The sequence below is a fragment of the Quercus suber genome, unplaced genomic scaffold (assembly GCF_002906115.3).
Source record: "Quercus suber isolate HL8 unplaced genomic scaffold, Cork oak 2.0 scaffold_102, whole genome shotgun sequence".
Taxonomy (NCBI): Eukaryota; Viridiplantae; Streptophyta; class Magnoliopsida; order Fagales; family Fagaceae; genus Quercus; species Quercus suber.
The window spans coordinates 491,080-509,030 of NW_027069567.1; the positions used below are offsets into that span (position 1 = coordinate 491,080).

The following is a 17,951-nucleotide window of genomic DNA, read 5'->3' on the forward strand; positions in this document are numbered from 1 at the left end:
TGATATTTATAAATAAATAAAAATATAAAGAGAAAATAACACATCAGACTCTAAAAAAAAAAAAAAAAAAAAAAGCCACGGACCATCTACGCAAGCTTTTCTCTCTTGCGTTTTACGGCTTGACGCTGTGTCTCACGGCTCCACGCTCTGCTCTCTAGCTTCTTCTCTCCAATCCAACCCACAAGAACCAGACAGCTGTTGCTAAACAAAACCATACCCACAAGAGAAGAAACAGAGTTACAAATTTTCAATCCAACTCGGCGGCACACCCACAACCTCAAATCGGCGGCACTTCTTCTCTTCCAATCCAACTCGGCGGCGCCACCCACAATCTTCAGGTTCTCTCTCTACATACATAGGATTAACGCTGATATGGGTTTATATTATTTCTCTAAACTTTGTGGGTTTATGCTATTGTTGTTTTGTTTGAGTTTCTTGTTATTTAACCAATTTCTGATAATGGCTGAAAGGCTCCCCTCATATCTCTGCAAATATTTGCCTGAATAACTTTGTACAACTTTGTACAGTAATAAAATTCAAAGTGATACTCATAGTTCACAGAAAAAAAAAAAGTTTCTTCTGTGCTCCAAAGCATTCAATAAACAGAATTTAAAAATAAAGTCAGAGGAAGTTTCTTTGGATGGCTTAGGCATGAAAATGAAGAATTAGAATTGCCACGAATATAACAGTCATTTGGTAGTGCTTCTTTGGCACTTAAAGCAATGTAAAGGGTTAAAAGGAGTGTGAACCGATGATTTGAGAAAAAAGATGGCTCATGTCACTATAGAATGGACAAATTTATTCAAGTTCACCACACCATGTACTTAAAATGTGCGACTGTGGAGTTGATTTAATGAGGAGGTTTTGCATGCATTGAATTCCAACACAAGTCATAGAAGTTGGATCAGGAAGCTATTTGTGTCATACAGATGTTATGAAATGCAATGTAGTTTACAATGATATTTGAGTTAGATAGTAAACTCAAATTCAATGAATGTCATTGTTAACATAAAAAATATTTACCTTGAAAAGCTCTAAATGGAAGATTTTCAACCGTTCTGCGTGAGTCCTCATAAACCACTCCATTGGCTAGGGACTTCCCCATAGCATCACTAGCTTGTAATCCTGTCATTTCAGCAATTTTTACATTCCATCCATTGATGAGATCGGCTGAACCAACCCCAAAACTTGGAACTGTTTCTGTTTAAATCAATCTGACCATTTCACATGCCACTGAACTGAGTTCATCTATCCCCTGCATCTCAGTATCATTCTGCTGAATGAACTTCAATGCCTTAGGTTCGCTGTCCTCCATATCCTGAAATGAGTCTCTCATAATAAGCTGCAAAGAATGAGTTGCATTAATTTCTGAAACCTCCCAAGGCAAGCAAATAGGCAAAATAGCTAACAACCCAAAGCGGGGACACCAACGCTAAAGGAGTTCTGCCTTGGGCCTGCATTAGGAGACACTTTCCTTGGGTTTTGCTTACCCTTTTCCCTTCACTCTCTATTTCTTTCTCTCTCTCTCACTCATGATTTGAGGTGATAAGTTCGCATGCCACTACCCAAATAAACAGATTCCCTCATGCCTTAAACCATTGCACTTCTTAGTCTTCTTTACTCACCAGATCCTAGGACTTTTTCTCTCCCAATTTAAACTAATAGACTGAGAGGATGTCAAAAGCTAAAGCTAAAGCTATGGCTAGATATCTCTATACTATACTTCTTTGGCTTTCCATTGTGGTGCCTGCTTTGCTTGCTTTACCTCTAATTATAACATTGTCCCTCCATCCCTATGTGTTGTTGCAGTGAAAATTTGTGTATTGTGTAAATATATGAGTTCTATTGAAACAATAAATTTTGGTTTAGCTGAGAGATAAAATGAAAAGAATCTGACTTTATAATCTTAAATTTACAAGTTCTGGGATATTTTGTATGCTAGATAAAATTTCAAATAATTAACAAAGTTATTATAAAGCAGCTGATGTAATTGTGGGTGGGTAAAATTGGGCTGTAGAGATGATGGTGATTTCTCCCACCTTTCTTGATGGATTCACAAGAAGTGTACCAATCAAGAAAAAGAGAAATTATAAGAATGATGTTGGAAGGGAAATTTCTGAAAAATTGGCAAAGGAAGCGAAGAAGAATGAGCTGATATTGAGTTCTTCAGGCACTATCAAGAGCCTTGGGTGACTGCTGCCTGAAGGAATTTGGGGTTATTTCTGTGCCAGATGTGACATAAAGGAACATAACTAGTAGAGATAAATTGGTCATATTGGCAACATATGGGGTATGCATTTTCTTGATGATGGTTCCCACTCTCTCTTTACCTCTCTTTTGGCTAGGACCTTCCAACTTTCTCTTAAGCACACAATGGCTTGCTTTTTTCCCCCTCTTATTCACAACTCATTATAATTTCCATTCTTATTGTGAGTGGGTATTTTAGAATGAAAAAATATTCAGTTGTCAGATACAGAGCTCTTGAGAAGTAAGCAAGTTCTTGAATGAAATCCGTAAGACAATATCATCTAGTGTACAGAAATTGTGGAATGAATATAAATAACAAGAACATTTTCTGTGATGATTTTTAAAATTTTATTGCATAGTATAAGCTAAGCATGTTTTGAGAAGTCTATCATAATGGTGATGGCATAAGTTTTAGCATATTTATCTAGCCTTATGAATAACATAGTTACTTTACGCTGTATGTGATGCTCATTTCTTTTCTTTTCAGCTATGGGAAGTTATTTCCAACCAAGAAGCTGTACAGATTGTTTCTTTAGCATCTGTTAATGAAAAGTAAGCTTAAAGTTTGGTGGACAACATCTCAGCTATTTTTGCCTCTTCTTTCACACTTCAACCTCTCAACCAATCAACCCTATTCAAGTCTCAAAACAGGTTGCATGAGAAAAGCTAGGTGATTGCCTGATTGCCTATTGCCATTGCTTTCCTTATTTTGTTATGTGGGGTTTTTTTCCTCATTTTTTTTGATTTTGAGACTTAGTCCTCTAACAATGTAACTTTATTTGTTTATTAGATTTTCATATTTCTGTAGGCTATGTGCATACTTGTTTGTTTTCTTTTATAGAGTTCTATCATCTTCTATTTGCCGTTTCTGTCAGATTTTCCCTATTATTAGCTATATTTTTTGGTGGTTATGGTCACTTGCACAAATATTTTAGTTAAAGATAGCATTCATTATGATAAGCACCTTATCCATGGTCAAACATTAGACATTCTTTCATCCCTCAATGTTTTAGCAGCTCATAAAAATTATTTTAGTGTTATTTTACATGTGTTTGAGTTTTCTTTTCATACTTGCATTTGGGTTTCCTTTAGTTGTTGAGAAAAGTTAAAGATAGCATTCGTTATGATAAACACCTTATCCATGTTTAAACATTAGACATTCTTTCATCCCTCAATGATTTAGTAGCTCATAAAAATTATTTTAGTGTTATTTTACATGTGTTTGAGTTTTTGTCTAGTTTTTCTGTACTGTGAAACAGTGTGAGCAACAAAAACATTTGACTAATATCTCTATCTTGTTCTCGATTCCTTTGTTTTCTTAATAATTTTGTGGGTTATTGATGTTTCATCTTTATATTGTATAAGGAAAAAGAATTAGAGAAAAGAATCAATGCTTTGGATTTTAATTAGTTTATTACTACTTACATGGCCAATTTTTTTCTCTTGAACATGGAAAGGTGGTTTAGGTTAAGGAGTTTCTAGATAATTTCTGCAAGATGCACCCACAAAGAGATGAAAATCAAAATTTTGGTTTTTGTGTGAAAGGATTATCTAATGGTTAAAATGAAGTTGTTGGCCACATTATGATTTTTGTTTCCCTAGATCCTTGTATATAAACATGAGCAGCATGCTTGTTTATGTCTTTTACTTGTACTTATATGTCCCTAAAGCTGTTGAAATTCTGTTTGGTTACACAGGTGGTGTAAACCCTTATCTGAGCAAACTCTTAAAGGGTACCTGTTAACCGGATCACGCAGACTCACTATATAATGATTTAGTATTTGAATTTTCAGCAATTCTTCTTTCTTCTTCTTCTTTCAACTGTTACATGGGTGTGAGTGCCGCCTCTATACTCAACCACATTCTTTACAGCCGAACCCACAAGCCCAAAACTCAACCTACCAGCGCCAAAGCCTTAACCAACACCATCTTCACTCACCTCAAAGCGGGTCGTCTCCAAAAAGCTGTCTCCATTCTCTTTGCTGCTCCAGTACTTTTCCCTTATTCCCTTTATGCCAGTCTCTTCCAAATTTGTGCTTCTAATCATGCCATTGTTGAAGCTCGGAAGGTTGAGTCCCATCTGGTCACCTTCTCCCCTACACCGCCAGTGTTTCTCCTAAACCGGGCAATTGAGACTTATGGTAAATGTGGATGTTTAGTTGATGCAAGGGAGCTGTTTGAGGAAATGCCTCAAAGAGATGGGGGGTCTTGGAATGCGATGATTACGTCGTATTCACAAGGTGGGTATCCTGAGAAAGCCTTGTCATTGTTTTTGGACATGAATAGATCAGGAGTTTATGCAAGTGAGGTCACTTTTGCTAGTGTTCTTGGGTCTTGTGGTGCAATGTTGGCACTTTGTCTTTCGAGACAGGTTCATGGGCTTATTGTGAAATATGGGTTTGTTGGGAATGTAATTTTGGAGAGTTCACTTGTTGATGTATATGGCAAATGCCAGGTTATCAAAGATGGGCAAAAAATGTTTGATGAGATTAAAAATCCAACTGCTGTTTCTTGGAATGTGATTGTGAGGCGATATCTTGAGATGGATGATGGAACAAAGGCAGTCTTTATGTTTTTTAAGATGTTCCAGACTGCTGTTAGGCCCTTCAACTTTACATTCTCTAATGCACTTATTGCTTGTTCAAGTATATCTGCACTAAATGAGGGGAAGCAAATTCATGGAGTTGCAATTAAAATGGGTCTTGAAGATGATGAGGTTGTTTCAAGTCCTCTCATGGATATGTATATCAAGTGTGGGAAATTAGAGAATGCTCATAGGGTGTTTGAACAGCTAAATTCAAAAGATTTAATTTCTTGGACTTCAATTGTATCAGGGTATGCTATTAGTGGGAAAACGATGGAGGCAAGGGAGCTTTTTGATCAGATGCCTGAACGCAATGTGATATCTTGGAATGCAATGTTGGCAGGGTATACCCGTTCCCTCCAATGGGAAGAGGCTCTAAACTTGGTATTTTTTATGCGCAATGCAACTAAGGATATTGACTATGTCACAATTGGGTTAATACTAAATGTGTGTGCTGGGCTTTCAGATGTTGAAATGGGGAAACAGGTCCATGGTTTTATATACCGAAATGGTTTCCTTTCCAATCTCGTTGTTAGCAATGCCCTTCTTGACATGTATGGTAAATGTGGTAACTTAAGAAGTGCCAGAGTTTGGTTTTACCTAATCATAAGTCAATGGAGGGATAGTGTTTCTTGGAATGCTTTATTGACTAGCTATGCTCGTCATGGCCTTAGCGAACAAGCAATGACAATATTTTCAGAGATGCAATGGGAGACAAGACCAAGTAAGTTCACGTTTGGAACCCTTTTGGCTGCTTGTGCAAATACTTTTTCTCTTGAGCATGGCAAACAAATTCATGGATTTATGATTAGAAATGGTTATGAGATGGATGTTGTGATCAGAGGAGCTTTAGTAGACATGTACTCAAAATGTCGTTGTCTTGAGTATGCTCTCGTAGTTTTTTTAGAGTCAGCGTCACGGGATGTGATTCTTTGGAACTCCATAATTTTTGGATGTTCTCACAATCGAAAAGGTAGGGTGATACTTGAATTGTTTGGGTTGATGGAGGAGGAAGGTGTAAAAGCAGATCATGTCACCTTTCAAGGTATTTTGCTTGCTTGTATATATGAAGGCCTAGTTGAGTTGGGAACACAATATTTTTATTCAATGAGCAATAAGTACTATGTCATGCCTCGGTTGGAGCACTATGAGTGTATGATTGAACTCTACAGTCGGTATGGGCACATAAATGAGCTGGAGAAATTCATTAAGAGGATGCCTTTTGAACTCACTGTTCCAATGTTGACAAAAGTCTTTGATGGTTGTAGAAAATATGGATGCTTGAGGTTGGGAGAGTGGGCTACTAAACAACTTAATGAATTGAATCCTTCAATGGAACTAAAATTTCAAATCATGGACAGGGAAAGGAAGTAATCACTGTAAATGAAGATTGAAAGTCTCTTGGATTGGCCAAGTGTTTTTTAGTCCCTTCTCAGATGGAAGCTAGTGGATTGTGACAGTGGTGGGGGGATGATAAGGATTTGGAAGACAACCTAGTGGATATGTGGAGAACTTTTAGGGTATTGGAGGTGGAAGGGATTGCTATACTATTGGTGGAGACAAAACCCAAAGCACTGAAAGAGAAGGGTCAATTTAGTCTGCTAGCTAAGCTTTTCACCGATAAGAGATTTATTGGGAAAACCATGAAAACAACTCTATGCAATCTGTGGAACCCTAAAAGAGGTGTAAAATGTAAAGAGTTAGTGACAACCTTTTATTCTCTGCTTTCAACGATAGATATGATTTGGCGAGATTCATAAGAATGAGCCCTTGGTAACAAACTCTGTAAGTAAGTTTTTTGTTCTATTATTGTTCATTTAATTTGGTTGTGGAATATGTTAATAACATAGTCTGTTGTCTTTCAGCTTCCAAGTGAAGAGGTTTTTGATTTCTTGAGGGGGGAGATGACTCAACAGAAGATCAAAGATCTTAAACAATCATTGAACTGGTAATTTCTGGATGGCCATATTGGGTAGTGGTACTCTAGGTTGTTGTTTCTTCGGGTTTCTATTTGTGCTGCATCTACCGTTTTATAAGTTGTGAGAAGGACCAATGTCTCTTGTACATGACAAGTTTTGCATATTTGGGGATGTTCTTAGAATATTTTGCAAGTGAATTTTGTCAGAAATAAGTTGCTTTTATATAAATCTGTTCTTGAATTCCCTATTGCTTCAGGTTGAGCTATCAAAGAACCATCAATATCTCATCAAAAAACAGAGTATCCATTTAACAGTGTGTTATATGATCAGAAAACCCATTACATGTGAAAATCACTTTAGTTGCCTTCCTGAAAGTATTGTGCAAATATCTAAATTGTTGGAAATTTATTTACACAATTGCACAAGACTTTGTTCATTGCCACAATTACCATCAACAACTGATTGGGTTGAAGTAGATGGTTTTATTTCATTGGAAACATTTTCACATGGATCAAAACCACATCTTTACTTATTCAATTGCTTCAAATTGGCTGGTCTGAGTGACACGGTGTTTAATGTGTTGAGAATGCTATTAACAGTTCATCAAGTCTCTCACATTCCATTTGTACTTATCAAAAAAACCGAAAACAATGCATCAGGTCTCTCTCTCTCTCTCTCTCTCTCTCTCTATCTATCTATCTATCTATCTATATATATATATATATGTCAATTCTGAACATCATGGTTTCTAGGTTTCAGGAAATCCACAAGCAATCTATAATATTTGGTCCCTATGGTTACTTTAATATTGTGATTCCTAGAAGTGAAATTCCAAAATGGTTTACCCATCAGAGTGTGGGGAATATAGTTATTGCAAAAGTTTTTTTTTTTTTTTGGATAACTAACGTAAAATATTATTAAAAATAAAGCCAACCTGAGTACATTGGGGATGTACTATGAGGGCACAACTTTTTTTTTTGATAAGTAAGAAAAAGTATATTAAAAAACTGCTAGATGCAAAGATGCATCAGCAGAACAGAAATACAAGAAAGAAGAGAAAGCAAAAACATATTAAGACATTAAATACAAAGAGAAAGGGAGCTAAGGAAAAGAGGAATAGAGTCACTAGATGTGAGTCTCCAAGCCCTAGCCCAATCAAAAAGGGCACAACTTAGGAACTAAAATTACAACGATCAAGTAAAACAAGAAGGGAAAAGCAAGAAAAATGAGACAAAGCCACACTCCATTCAAGAAGAGTTTGCAAGAAAAAAGACTTAATCTCTAGCGTAAAACGTTCATATCCCTCAAAACTTCTAGCATTCCTTTCATGCCAAATACACCACATCAAGCAATGTGGTACAAGTCTCCAAAAGTCTATATTGCAATGTCACCCAAACTTACCCTGCCAAATTTTAGTTACGCAGTTTTGAATTTTTTTGATAATAAGGTACAGGGAAATTTATTGCAAGTAAAACTTTTCAAAAAAAAAAAAATTTTATTGCAAGTAAATATATATATATATATATATATGTATCACTTGCTTGTTTTATTTTAAATTTTTAAATTTTTTGTTTTTGTTGTTTACGAAATTCTTATTAACTTTCTATTAGTTTTGGTGGAAGGTTAATGCAAATCAACCTTTGGCTTTGCTTTGTTGAGTATATTAGTCTCACTCACAGTCAGCAGCTCCTGAAGTAGTTGTAAGCAGTGGCAAAACAACTTTCTGTTATAGGTGAGTGTTTTTTTTTTTTCTTGGGGTTTCATACCTGAATGCATCATTGCTGTCTATTTTCGTTTTCTTGGATTTTGTTTCATGGAATCATATTTCTGTGTTTGATGTAACGAGATGAAGAAACATATGTTAGAATGCACTCACCAATGGATTCTCATTCTTCCCTATCTCACTCACGGTCAGCAGCTCCTGATGAAGTTGCAAGCAGTGGCAGAACAATCGTCCGTGAAAGGTGAGTGTGCCTTTTCTTTTCTTTATTGGTCTCATACCTGAATGAGTCATTGTTGTCCATTTTTCATTTTATTGGATTTCATTTGATAGATCATATTTCTTTGTTTGATGTAATGAGATGAAGACATATATGTTAGAGTACAATTGGCTATATCTAAAATCGAGTAGATCATGCTTTTGTAGAATACTTTGATTTTGCAATACAACTAGCTGCTGTTGTGGTTTTAAGATTTTCATAGTGGACCTAAAGTATTTCTATTTATACCCTTAGTTGGACTCTTTCTAACATAAAATTTAACAAAATAAAGATGTAGTTAGTCAAGGGTTTTCCAATATAAGTGTGGCTGTCAAGCTGAACCATGAAAATATTACTTCTGCTGTCTTTCCTTCTCAGTCTCAATTCTAAAAACTTCTATTTTACATATTCTAACAATATATGTAAGTGAGATTTGGAATTGATATGCTTAACTCATGCAAATATATTCTTGACAGATTACCTACAAGGTGCTCGTGAAGATATATTTGATTTTAAATTATTTTTACTGAATTTTGGCTTATTCAATTGAGCTTTCTCTATTGAGTTCACTTAAAAAAAAAAAAAAAAATATATATATACACACACACACACACTCAGCATGGGTGTGAATCTATTTAGAAAAGGACCTATTTTCTTCTACTTTTGGTTTTGCTATGAAACTTGTTGTGTTTCTTCTGCTTTTATGCATTCAAGATCTTAAAGGAAGACAAGAATAACTGTTTAGGTGTTTGATAGAAACAAGAGTCTCCATTCTCTAACATCCTCAATCACAAGTCCTCCAATTTATGCAGGTTGTACTTTCCTAAATTGTGTTGTAATTCTCTATATTCAAATAATATATTTCCGCCTTTAAATTTAAAAAAAAAAAAAAAAAAATGCAGTCTCTTGGCATTTTTCTTTTTCATTCGCCAAGAGACTGCATTTTGTTTAGATGGTACAAAATGTAATGCTTTGTACTATGTTATAGTAGCTTCTGATTGCCACAAAATCTGATGCAATTAGATGGTACTTGCAGCTTTTACTGGACAGCTTTCGTATTGCTAGAGGCACTTTCTTTGTTATATGTCCCAAGATTGTTTGTTTAACATCCAGAGTAAGCTTGGTCTGGTTGAGATTGGAAGTAAATATAGGCTAATTTGGATTACTGAGAAAACAACGAAATATTCTTGTACAGGTGCATGGAACTGTATGAGGGACAAATGCCCCAAGGTTAATTGGTGGAAATCATCTGGTTTCTCGAAGCAATTCCAAAGCATGTCTTTATAGGCTTGCTAAGGGTTCACAACAGACTGTCCACAAAAGACTGAATGTTGTAGTGATTTGCTAATCTTGATACCTATTTTGTAATATTTCTATCTTGATGAGGATAAGGTGAGCCATAATGAGCTAGGTGCCTAATAAAATGCAAAGTTCCTCGGGCCTGAGATTATGCTCTATGATGAGAAATCCATTGTGTCTGGACTGGCATTGGGGTCTTGACGCAGGACAACCAGAACGAAAACTAAACAATAGAAAAATAAAAGGAAATGACCTAGGAGTCAGCACTTAGGCCTTGCTTGGAGTCAGCACCAAGCGGGGAAACCACTAGGAGTCAGCACTTAGAGTAGACCTGGAGTCAGCACCAGACCAAAGAAAGACCAAACGGCCATTGTTTTCATTCATCAAAATATCAACTATCTCCTCAAGGAGTACAATAAGTTGCTTATAAAGGATTGCTAAACCCTAGTTCTAATTGGCTAGGAAATCCTAATTGCCTTATTACAAAAATAACCTTACTTCTAAATTAAAATACTAAAGGCCCAATAACTAAAAGCCCAATAAACTAATAGGACCTAAAACATAAAAATACAATGGGCTTGCAAACATAAATAATACTAAATAATAATCTTCTTGTGTCTCCCTCATCATTCTCCTCTGGTTGGAGAAAACTCGACCTCGAGTTCTAAAGTGTTGAAGGATTAGGATGCTGACAAGTAACACTTGCTTCAAATCTAGAATCACCTTAGGGAGCACAGGNACTTTCCTAAATTGTGTTGTAATTCTCTATATTCAAATAATATATTTTGTCCTTTAAATTAAAAAAAAAAAAAATGCAGTCTCTTGGCATTTTTCTTTTTCATTCGCCAAGAGACTGCATTTTGTTTAGATGGTACAAAATGTAATGCTTTGTACTATGTTATAGTAGCTTCTGATTGCCACAAAATCTGATGCAATTAGATGGTACTTGCAGCTTTTACAGGAGGCGCCGCACCCGCGTCGGACACGTATCGACACGGCAAGCGTGTCGGACACCGTTGACCGCGTGTCCGTGCCTCGTCGGGCCACAGGCAAAGCCGACTCGCGCCGACGCGGCTTCAAATGGGCCGACTCGGCCCGATTCGGGCCGTTTCGGCCATTTCGGCCGATATGGCCGGTTTAGGCCGAAATTCAAAAAAAAAAAAAAAAAAAAAAGGTGCAAAACGCACCATTTGACTTAACCTAAAACCTAAAACTCTCTCACGCACTCTCACTTTGTCTAGAAACTCCAAAGACCCTCCATCTCTCACTCCATCTCCATCGCTCGTCTCTCTCTTCTCTCTGTGCTCTCTGGTTGCTGGGTTGCTCAGTGCTCACTCCCTCCCTCACTCCAATCTCCATTGCTCGTCTCTCTCTTCTCTCTGTGCTCTCTGGTTGCTCGGCTGCTACACTGACTCACTCCCTCCCTCACTCAGTTCGAACATCATGGAATGTTCTAGACTTTTAGTTTTAATCTTGTGAGTTGTATTTAATTTATGAACATCATGTTTTAGTTATTAAATTTGGTTTATGTTTATATAATGTGAAAAATTATGCTTAGCAATATATTAAAAATATAAATAAAAATATTTTTAATAATTTTTTAATCGCCGAGTCCCGCCGCACCCGCACCCACCTTTTTCAAAAATTGCCGAGTCCCACACCCGTACCCGCACCCGCACCTGAATCCCGAAAACCACCCGTGCTTCTTAGGTTTTCGTATTGCTAGAGGCACTTTCTTTGTTATATGTCTCAAGATTGCTTGTTGATCATCCAGAGTAAGCTTAGTCTGGTTGTGATTGGAAGTAAATATAGGCTAATTTGGATTAATGAGTAATGACCAATCTATAATTCTTCCCAATAATTACGCAGAGTATGTGGGATAAGCGAATTATGCCCACTCAAGAGAATAATCAAGTGTTCAAAAAGTTTTGGAAAATTTGCAAAAAAAATACAAAGATGAAACCTTAAAGCATCTAGGATAGTTCCCCACTTACTAAGAACCTTATTCAATAACATTACTTAGTTTGCCTTATAAAGAAGACCTTGGTTCAAATCCCTCCTAGCACACTTACAACAAATTTTTTTTAAAAAAAAAAAAATCCCCACTTAGCATCTAACACTAGTGTTAGATGGGAGAATTGCATTTAATATTTGGCATGGCTTATTTGCTTAAATGTGAGATAAAAAGTTACCTTACGCAAACAATAAACTAACTTTTTTCCCCTTTCAAATAAACCAACTTGTTTTTCTAACATTAGTCTTCATCAAACATCGTGTGTGTTTGGAATTTGATTATAAGCTAATTTTTTACTTATTTAATATACTGTTTATGGGTCTCACACTACTTTTTGTCTCATTTTTATTCCAAATAATTTTAAGTTTCAATTTTTTGGAAATAAGCCAACTTTTAACTTTTTATTTCATGTTATGCAAATAAGTTACCGAAAAAAAAAAAAAAAAAAAAAAAAAAAAAAAAAAAAAAAAAAAAATCTAAATGGACATCAACCTCACCATAAGACTTATATCAAATTCATGAAATAACATGAAATCTAAATAGATGGGAAAGATGGCTCTGACAGCCAGTAGGTCTGAAATCTAAAAGGCCTTTTTTTTTCCCATGATTGTTCTCGGCTGCATCTCCAATAGAATAGGGTAGTGATCAGAGTGGCATCGGGTGAGATGGACAACTCCAGCTTCTAAATACAATACGCACCAACTAGGATTCACAAATACCTTGTTTATTCTTTCCTGGATTAGTGCTTGGAACTCCCTTCTATTTGTCCAGATGAAACGGGGCCCTGAAAACCCTATGTCAATCATGTTACATTAATCCAAACACTCTTTAAATAAAAGCGACCTATTAACACTCACTACTCTTCCCCTGAATTTATCCTCCTCCATAAGTGGTTCATTGAAATCACCTGCCAAAACCCACGGCATATCATGCAACTTAGCAGTTTTAATAAGGTTATTCCACAAAATAATTCTTTCAGCAGTTCTAGGACTAGCATACATAGCATTAAAGAGCCAGCTAGAATTAGAGTTCCGTACCTTAACTATAGCATGAATTTCCTGCTCGGTATTAGCCAAAGGTGTGACATCCACTCTATCTAAGTCCCACAACAACCGTAGCCCACTGGCATATCCAATGGTATCCGTGTGCATTGAGCCATCAAAAGGCAGTCTGTCAGAAATCTCCTTTGCCCTACTACCCCCAACACGTGTCTCCATTACTACCAACATTGTTGGATTATGGTTCCGAACCAGCTCACCAACATGCCTTTGAAATGAGGGCTTACAAGAACCTCTACAATTCCACACAATTATATTCATGGGGATAAAATTAGTTAGGGATGGGGCACTTAACAGTTGGCGACAAATCACTAACCCAGACAAATCCCACTCCCATACTTCCTCAAAACCTTCCCTACAAGTTCAACATCCTCTCTAGTCAAAAACACCCAACATATCATCCCCATGTAGTGTTAAAGATTTTATAAACTAGCAGGCCATTAAGTGTTATAGAATTTGAGTTCTAGCTAGGTGTTATAGACAATCTCAAAAGTTCATTGCAGTTAGGCATGGAGAAACAGTGATGGGATTCTTTTACTGAACATATTTGGGAAATAATCATTTCGTTCATTCATATGTGAAAAAAGTACCTTGTTTTAATTTCATTGAAACTAGTCAAACGTTATCACAAAAATAAGAGATTAATTAAAAAAGAATCAATATTCACTTCACTTGTATGTCATAATTTTCATTAAAAAAATTGAATTGACAACTATTAAGATTCAAATATTCATAGTGATTAAATGCGTTTAAGATCTACCTACTTACATAATTTCCAACTGCAACAGAAAACAATATTGTGGGGACTAGATGTTGTTGTCATTAAGATATGAAGATCATCTTTATGCCAAGCTCTTCCACCACTTAGTTTCACTTCACTGCTATGATCAAGTAATATGCTATCTATGATGAAAACATGGATTTGAAATTAGGATCATATTATTTACAATAAGAGGATTTGGAATAAGTAAAATTACAAACTTGAAGAGTGTGGCAATAGAGATGGTAGGAGGGAGGGTTTATTTGTTTTGATTTGGAGGCAAGAGTGAAGAAATGAAGCAAAAGAGAGAGAGCCAAAGCCACTCATAAAACCAGGTCCACAATTTCTGTTATCCACCAACTACATGCCCAAAAGAACAACATATAATGAGTTATGTTGGATTAGTCTAATACTCAAAATCAATGAAATCCTCAAGATCCATATTGATATATCATATTAAGTCGTAAATGAATAAGAAGAATCAACTAAAGGCATTACACTAGCTGGTTTCTAGTTAGTGTGGAATTACATGCCCAAAAATCAAGACTCTTATTTATAACCGAGAACATATTAGACCAAAAAGGATCACAACCAAATAAAAAATAAAATAAAATAAATCATTTTATGGTGATTGTAGATAAATAACGGTTATGAATATCTAGAAAGAAGAAACTGTAATTAAAACCAATAAATAAACAGTTACTATAGTTTTAATGACTATATCATCAATGCTTTTCTTTTTTCTTTTTTGCTGAATGACTATATAATTATTCCCACACAAGTAAAAGGGGAATGTTACTTACATCCTCATTTGTAGTCTTCAAAATTTTTGTCCACTTCAACACCTTGCTCTTATTATCCAGTCTTGTAATATATATGTGTCTACTTCACAAATCTCCCTCATCAATGTCTACTTCCACTTGTTCATCCGCCACACACTCAGTCAAGTCAACCCCATCTTCCTCATGATTCTTGTCCACTTCAACCACATCATCTTTGTCATTGATTTCTTGTACATCACCTTCCTCGCTAATTTCTGATCCAAATTCATTGTGTTGATCATCATCCATCTACATGCATGTCCAAATAAAAAGCATATGAGTTATCAATTAAGTTAGATTTAGTTTAAAATACCAAATTCAACAAAACCCACAACAACCCATATAATATAAAAACAAAAAATAAACAGGAAACATAAAATTTAATCAAAACCCATATATTTATATATTAAATCGATATATTTAATAATAAAAAAATGCATGCGTAGAAATTGGCATTGAGTGGAGGAGGGTTGGAGTAAACTATCTTCCAGGCTTTTTCTACAATCCAATCCATATATTTATATTTAATTGATATTTTGCAATGCAAAAATAAAACAAAATAAAAGAAGAAGAAGAAAGGAAGGAGAGTTACCTCTGAATGACTGTCTGAATGAAACTGGGGTTCACCATCTCTTTGCACATACTTCCAATCCAATTTGATGTCGGGGATGTGAGAAATCTTGTGCCAGTTCTCTCTGGTTCCTCTTCGGAAAATTTTTATGAGAAGTTCTGAATCATCAATAATCAATTCTTTCAATAATGGAGTTGTACACAAGTAGTCAAGACCTATTCTCACAAATTAAGAGTATATAAGTTTAGGTTAATCTAATAAAACCTTAGCTTTGAGTCTCAAACTATCATTGTTACTAGCTAAAGACAAAGAGAAAAAAGAAAATGTTACGTTATTAATAGCCAAAGAGGTTTCTGACTTTCTGCTTCATCCTTGGCCAACACATCTTTTCTTAACCTTTTTGGACTAGGTCAAACAGTCTGCTTGCTGCTCAATACAGGGCTGGCTTGTAATGGGCAAATCCCACTCCCATACTCCATCAAAACCTTCCCTACAAGTTCAAAATCTACTCTAGTCAAAAACACCAATATATCATTCCCATGTAGTGTTAAAGATTTTATAAACTAGCAGGGCATTATGTGATAAATTTTAGCTAGGTGTTATAGACAATATCATAAGTTCATTGCAGTTAGGCACAAAGAAACTGTGATAGGATTGTTTTATTAAACAGATTTGGGATAATCATTTTGTTCATTAATATGTGAAAAAAAGCACTTTGTTTTACCAACAAAATCACAAAAACAAGAGATTAATTCAAAAATAACCAACATTCACTTCAACTGTACAACATTTTCATTAAAAAATTGAATTGACAACTATTAAGTTTCAAAAATTCATCATGTTTGAATGAGTTTAAGATTCAATCACTTATATATTTTTAACTACAACAGAAACAGTATTTTAGGGACTTGACGTTGTCATTAAGATATGAAGATCATCTTTATGCCAAGCTCTTCCACCATTTAATTTCACTTCACCACCACGATCAAGTAATATGCTGGGTGTGATAAAAACATGGACTTGAAATTAGGATCAGATCAAATACCTGAATAGTGTTACAATGGAGATGGTAGGAGGGAGGGTTTATTTGTTTTGATTCAGAAGAAAGAGTGAAGAAATGAAGCAAAAGAGAGAGAGAGCCAAAGCCACCCTCAAACATCCACAAAAGAGACTTTTAAAGTCCTCTTCTCTCTCACGGTGATTACTCAAAAAACCAGGTCCTCAATTTTTGTCATCCACCAACTACATGCCCAAAAGAACAGCATATAGTGAGTTATGTCAGATTAGTCCAAATATCCAAAATCAATGAAATCCACAAGATCCATATTGATATGTCATATTAAGCCATAAATGAATAAGAAGAATCAAATATAGGCATAACACTTACAGATTCTCAGCCCAAATCAAACTCTCCCACGGGTAAGGAAAATATTGTGGAGTCAATGACAATTAACGAGATGCTCATGAAGGCCACTCAAGCACGTGCAACACCATCAGGCAGTACCCGTGCACCTTTAACTGTTCTATCTGATGTTTCAAACATCAACACAGTGAATGCAGCTACCTGGAAGCGTCAAGTGAGGTATTCCACAGGTACGGATGTTATTATGGAAGATGCAGTGGGTTCAAAGAGGAGTGTTCATCCTACAGGGGGTCAGCCGGAGTTACAGAAAAAAAAGAAAACTGTTTCTCGGGTTGGCAAAGGTGACAAAGAGATATTGGCAGAGGCTGGTTCCCAGCCCCGCCAGAACCAATGAGTCTTTTATGTTGGAACTGTCGGGGGCTTGGGAACCAACGTACAGAGAATCAGCTCGCAGACTTAGTGTGGGCAAAAGATCCCTCCGTTGTGTTTTTAGCCAAAACATGGACGGATGAAGCTAGGCTAATTCTTATTCAAGATCGTTTGAAGTTTAAGCATAGATTTATTGCACCTAGGAGAAATAAATTAGGGGGTTTAGTGATGTACTGGAAAGAGGAGATTGATTTAACCATAGAGACTTTCTCAAAGAACCATATTGATGTCACAATTTGCAAAAACAAGGACGGGGAGTGGAGATTCACTGGTTTTTATGGAGAACCGGATACACAACTCAGACATGAAGCCTGGGCACGTCTGAGAAATTTGAAAACACGAAGTCAAGCTCCTTGGCTATGTGCGGGAGATTTTAATGAAGTTACAAAGCAATCAGAAAAATTAGGCGGTAGAACTCGGCCTCATAGTCAAATGCAAGCTTTTAGAGACATATTGGATGAGTGTGGTTTTATGGACCTTGGTTTTGTGGGATCCAAGTTTACGTGGCATAAGCATTATGATAACTTCACAGTTTGGGAGAGATTGGATAGGGCGGTGGCAACCAATGAATGGTTTTCTTTGTTCCCGGATACACAAGTTCAGCATCTTGATGTTACCACTTCAGATCATAAGCCCTTGCTCATTAAGCCGGACGGAATGGACTGCAAGCAACAGAGGCCTTTTCGTTTTGAGCAGATGTGGATGAGTGATTCGGGGTGTGAGGCAACAATTGAGGCGGTATGGTAGCAGGTAGGAGATGATCCAAGGGGTGAAAAGGTGATAAAAAAAATTGAAAAGTGTGGGAAAAGGCTAACCAAATGGAGTAAGAATTGTTTTAGAAATGTGAAACGGGAGTTGGAACAAAAGAGGAAACAATTAGTCCAGGCCGAGAGGGTGGCATGCAGTG

The 17,951-nt window shown here is 36.2% G+C and overlaps 2 protein-coding genes across 19 annotated transcripts; one reads left to right on the plus strand and one right to left on the minus strand.

Moving 5' to 3' along the window:
* The first annotated feature begins 152 nt into the window (after positions 1-152).
* Positions 153-10,174, plus strand: LOC112027059 (pentatricopeptide repeat-containing protein At3g26540). Of its 16 annotated transcripts, none has more exons than XM_065774951.1 (8): positions 153-338; positions 2,735-2,917; positions 3,945-6,620; positions 6,697-6,779; positions 8,361-8,482; positions 8,603-9,541; positions 9,766-9,843; positions 9,925-10,174. In XM_065774951.1, the coding sequence occupies exon 3, from the start codon at positions 4,076-4,078 to the stop codon at positions 6,203-6,205; it is 2,130 nt and encodes a 709-aa protein (XP_065631023.1). In that variant the 5' UTR covers positions 153-338; positions 2,735-2,917; positions 3,945-4,075; the 3' UTR covers positions 6,206-6,620; positions 6,697-6,779; positions 8,361-8,482; positions 8,603-9,541; positions 9,766-9,843; positions 9,925-10,174. The 16 variants fall into 16 exon arrangements, with proteins under 16 accessions (XP_065631023.1, XP_065631027.1, XP_065631019.1 ...); XM_065774955.1 differs by having other exon boundaries at positions 8,603-8,714; XM_065774947.1 differs by having other exon boundaries at positions 8,603-9,843.
* A 2,365-nt stretch (positions 10,175-12,539) lies between these two features.
* LOC112016241 (uncharacterized) lies at positions 12,540-17,943 on the minus strand. 3 transcript variants are annotated; one of them, XR_010629573.1, is made up of 7 exons: positions 16,640-17,943; positions 16,298-16,494; positions 15,583-15,742; positions 15,274-15,410; positions 14,664-14,930; positions 13,080-14,220; positions 12,540-12,949 (listed from the first exon to the last, which is right to left on the minus strand). XR_010629573.1 is itself a non-coding variant. In XM_065774961.1 (7 exons), exons 5-7 carry the CDS (start codon positions 14,669-14,671, stop codon positions 12,899-12,901), a joined length of 315 nt encoding a protein of 104 aa, XP_065631033.1. In that variant the 5' UTR covers positions 14,672-14,930; positions 15,274-15,410; positions 15,583-15,742; positions 16,298-16,494; positions 16,640-17,943; the 3' UTR covers positions 12,540-12,898. The 3 variants fall into 3 exon arrangements, 1 of the variants encoding a protein (XP_065631033.1); XR_010629574.1 differs by having other exon boundaries at positions 15,274-15,467; XM_065774961.1 differs by having other exon boundaries at positions 13,080-13,335.
* Between the last annotated feature and the right edge of the window lie 8 nt (positions 17,944-17,951).

Coding starts and splice junctions, on each gene's coding strand:
- LOC112027059 (XM_065774946.1), top strand. CDS start 4,076: ATGGGTGTGAGTGCCGCCTCTATACTCAACCACATTCTTTACAGCCGA.
- LOC112016241 (XM_065774961.1), bottom strand. Junction 12,950..13,079: donor AAATTCATGCTATAGTTAAG/GTACGGAACTCT, acceptor GGGTTTTGGCAG/GTGATTTCAATGAACCACTT.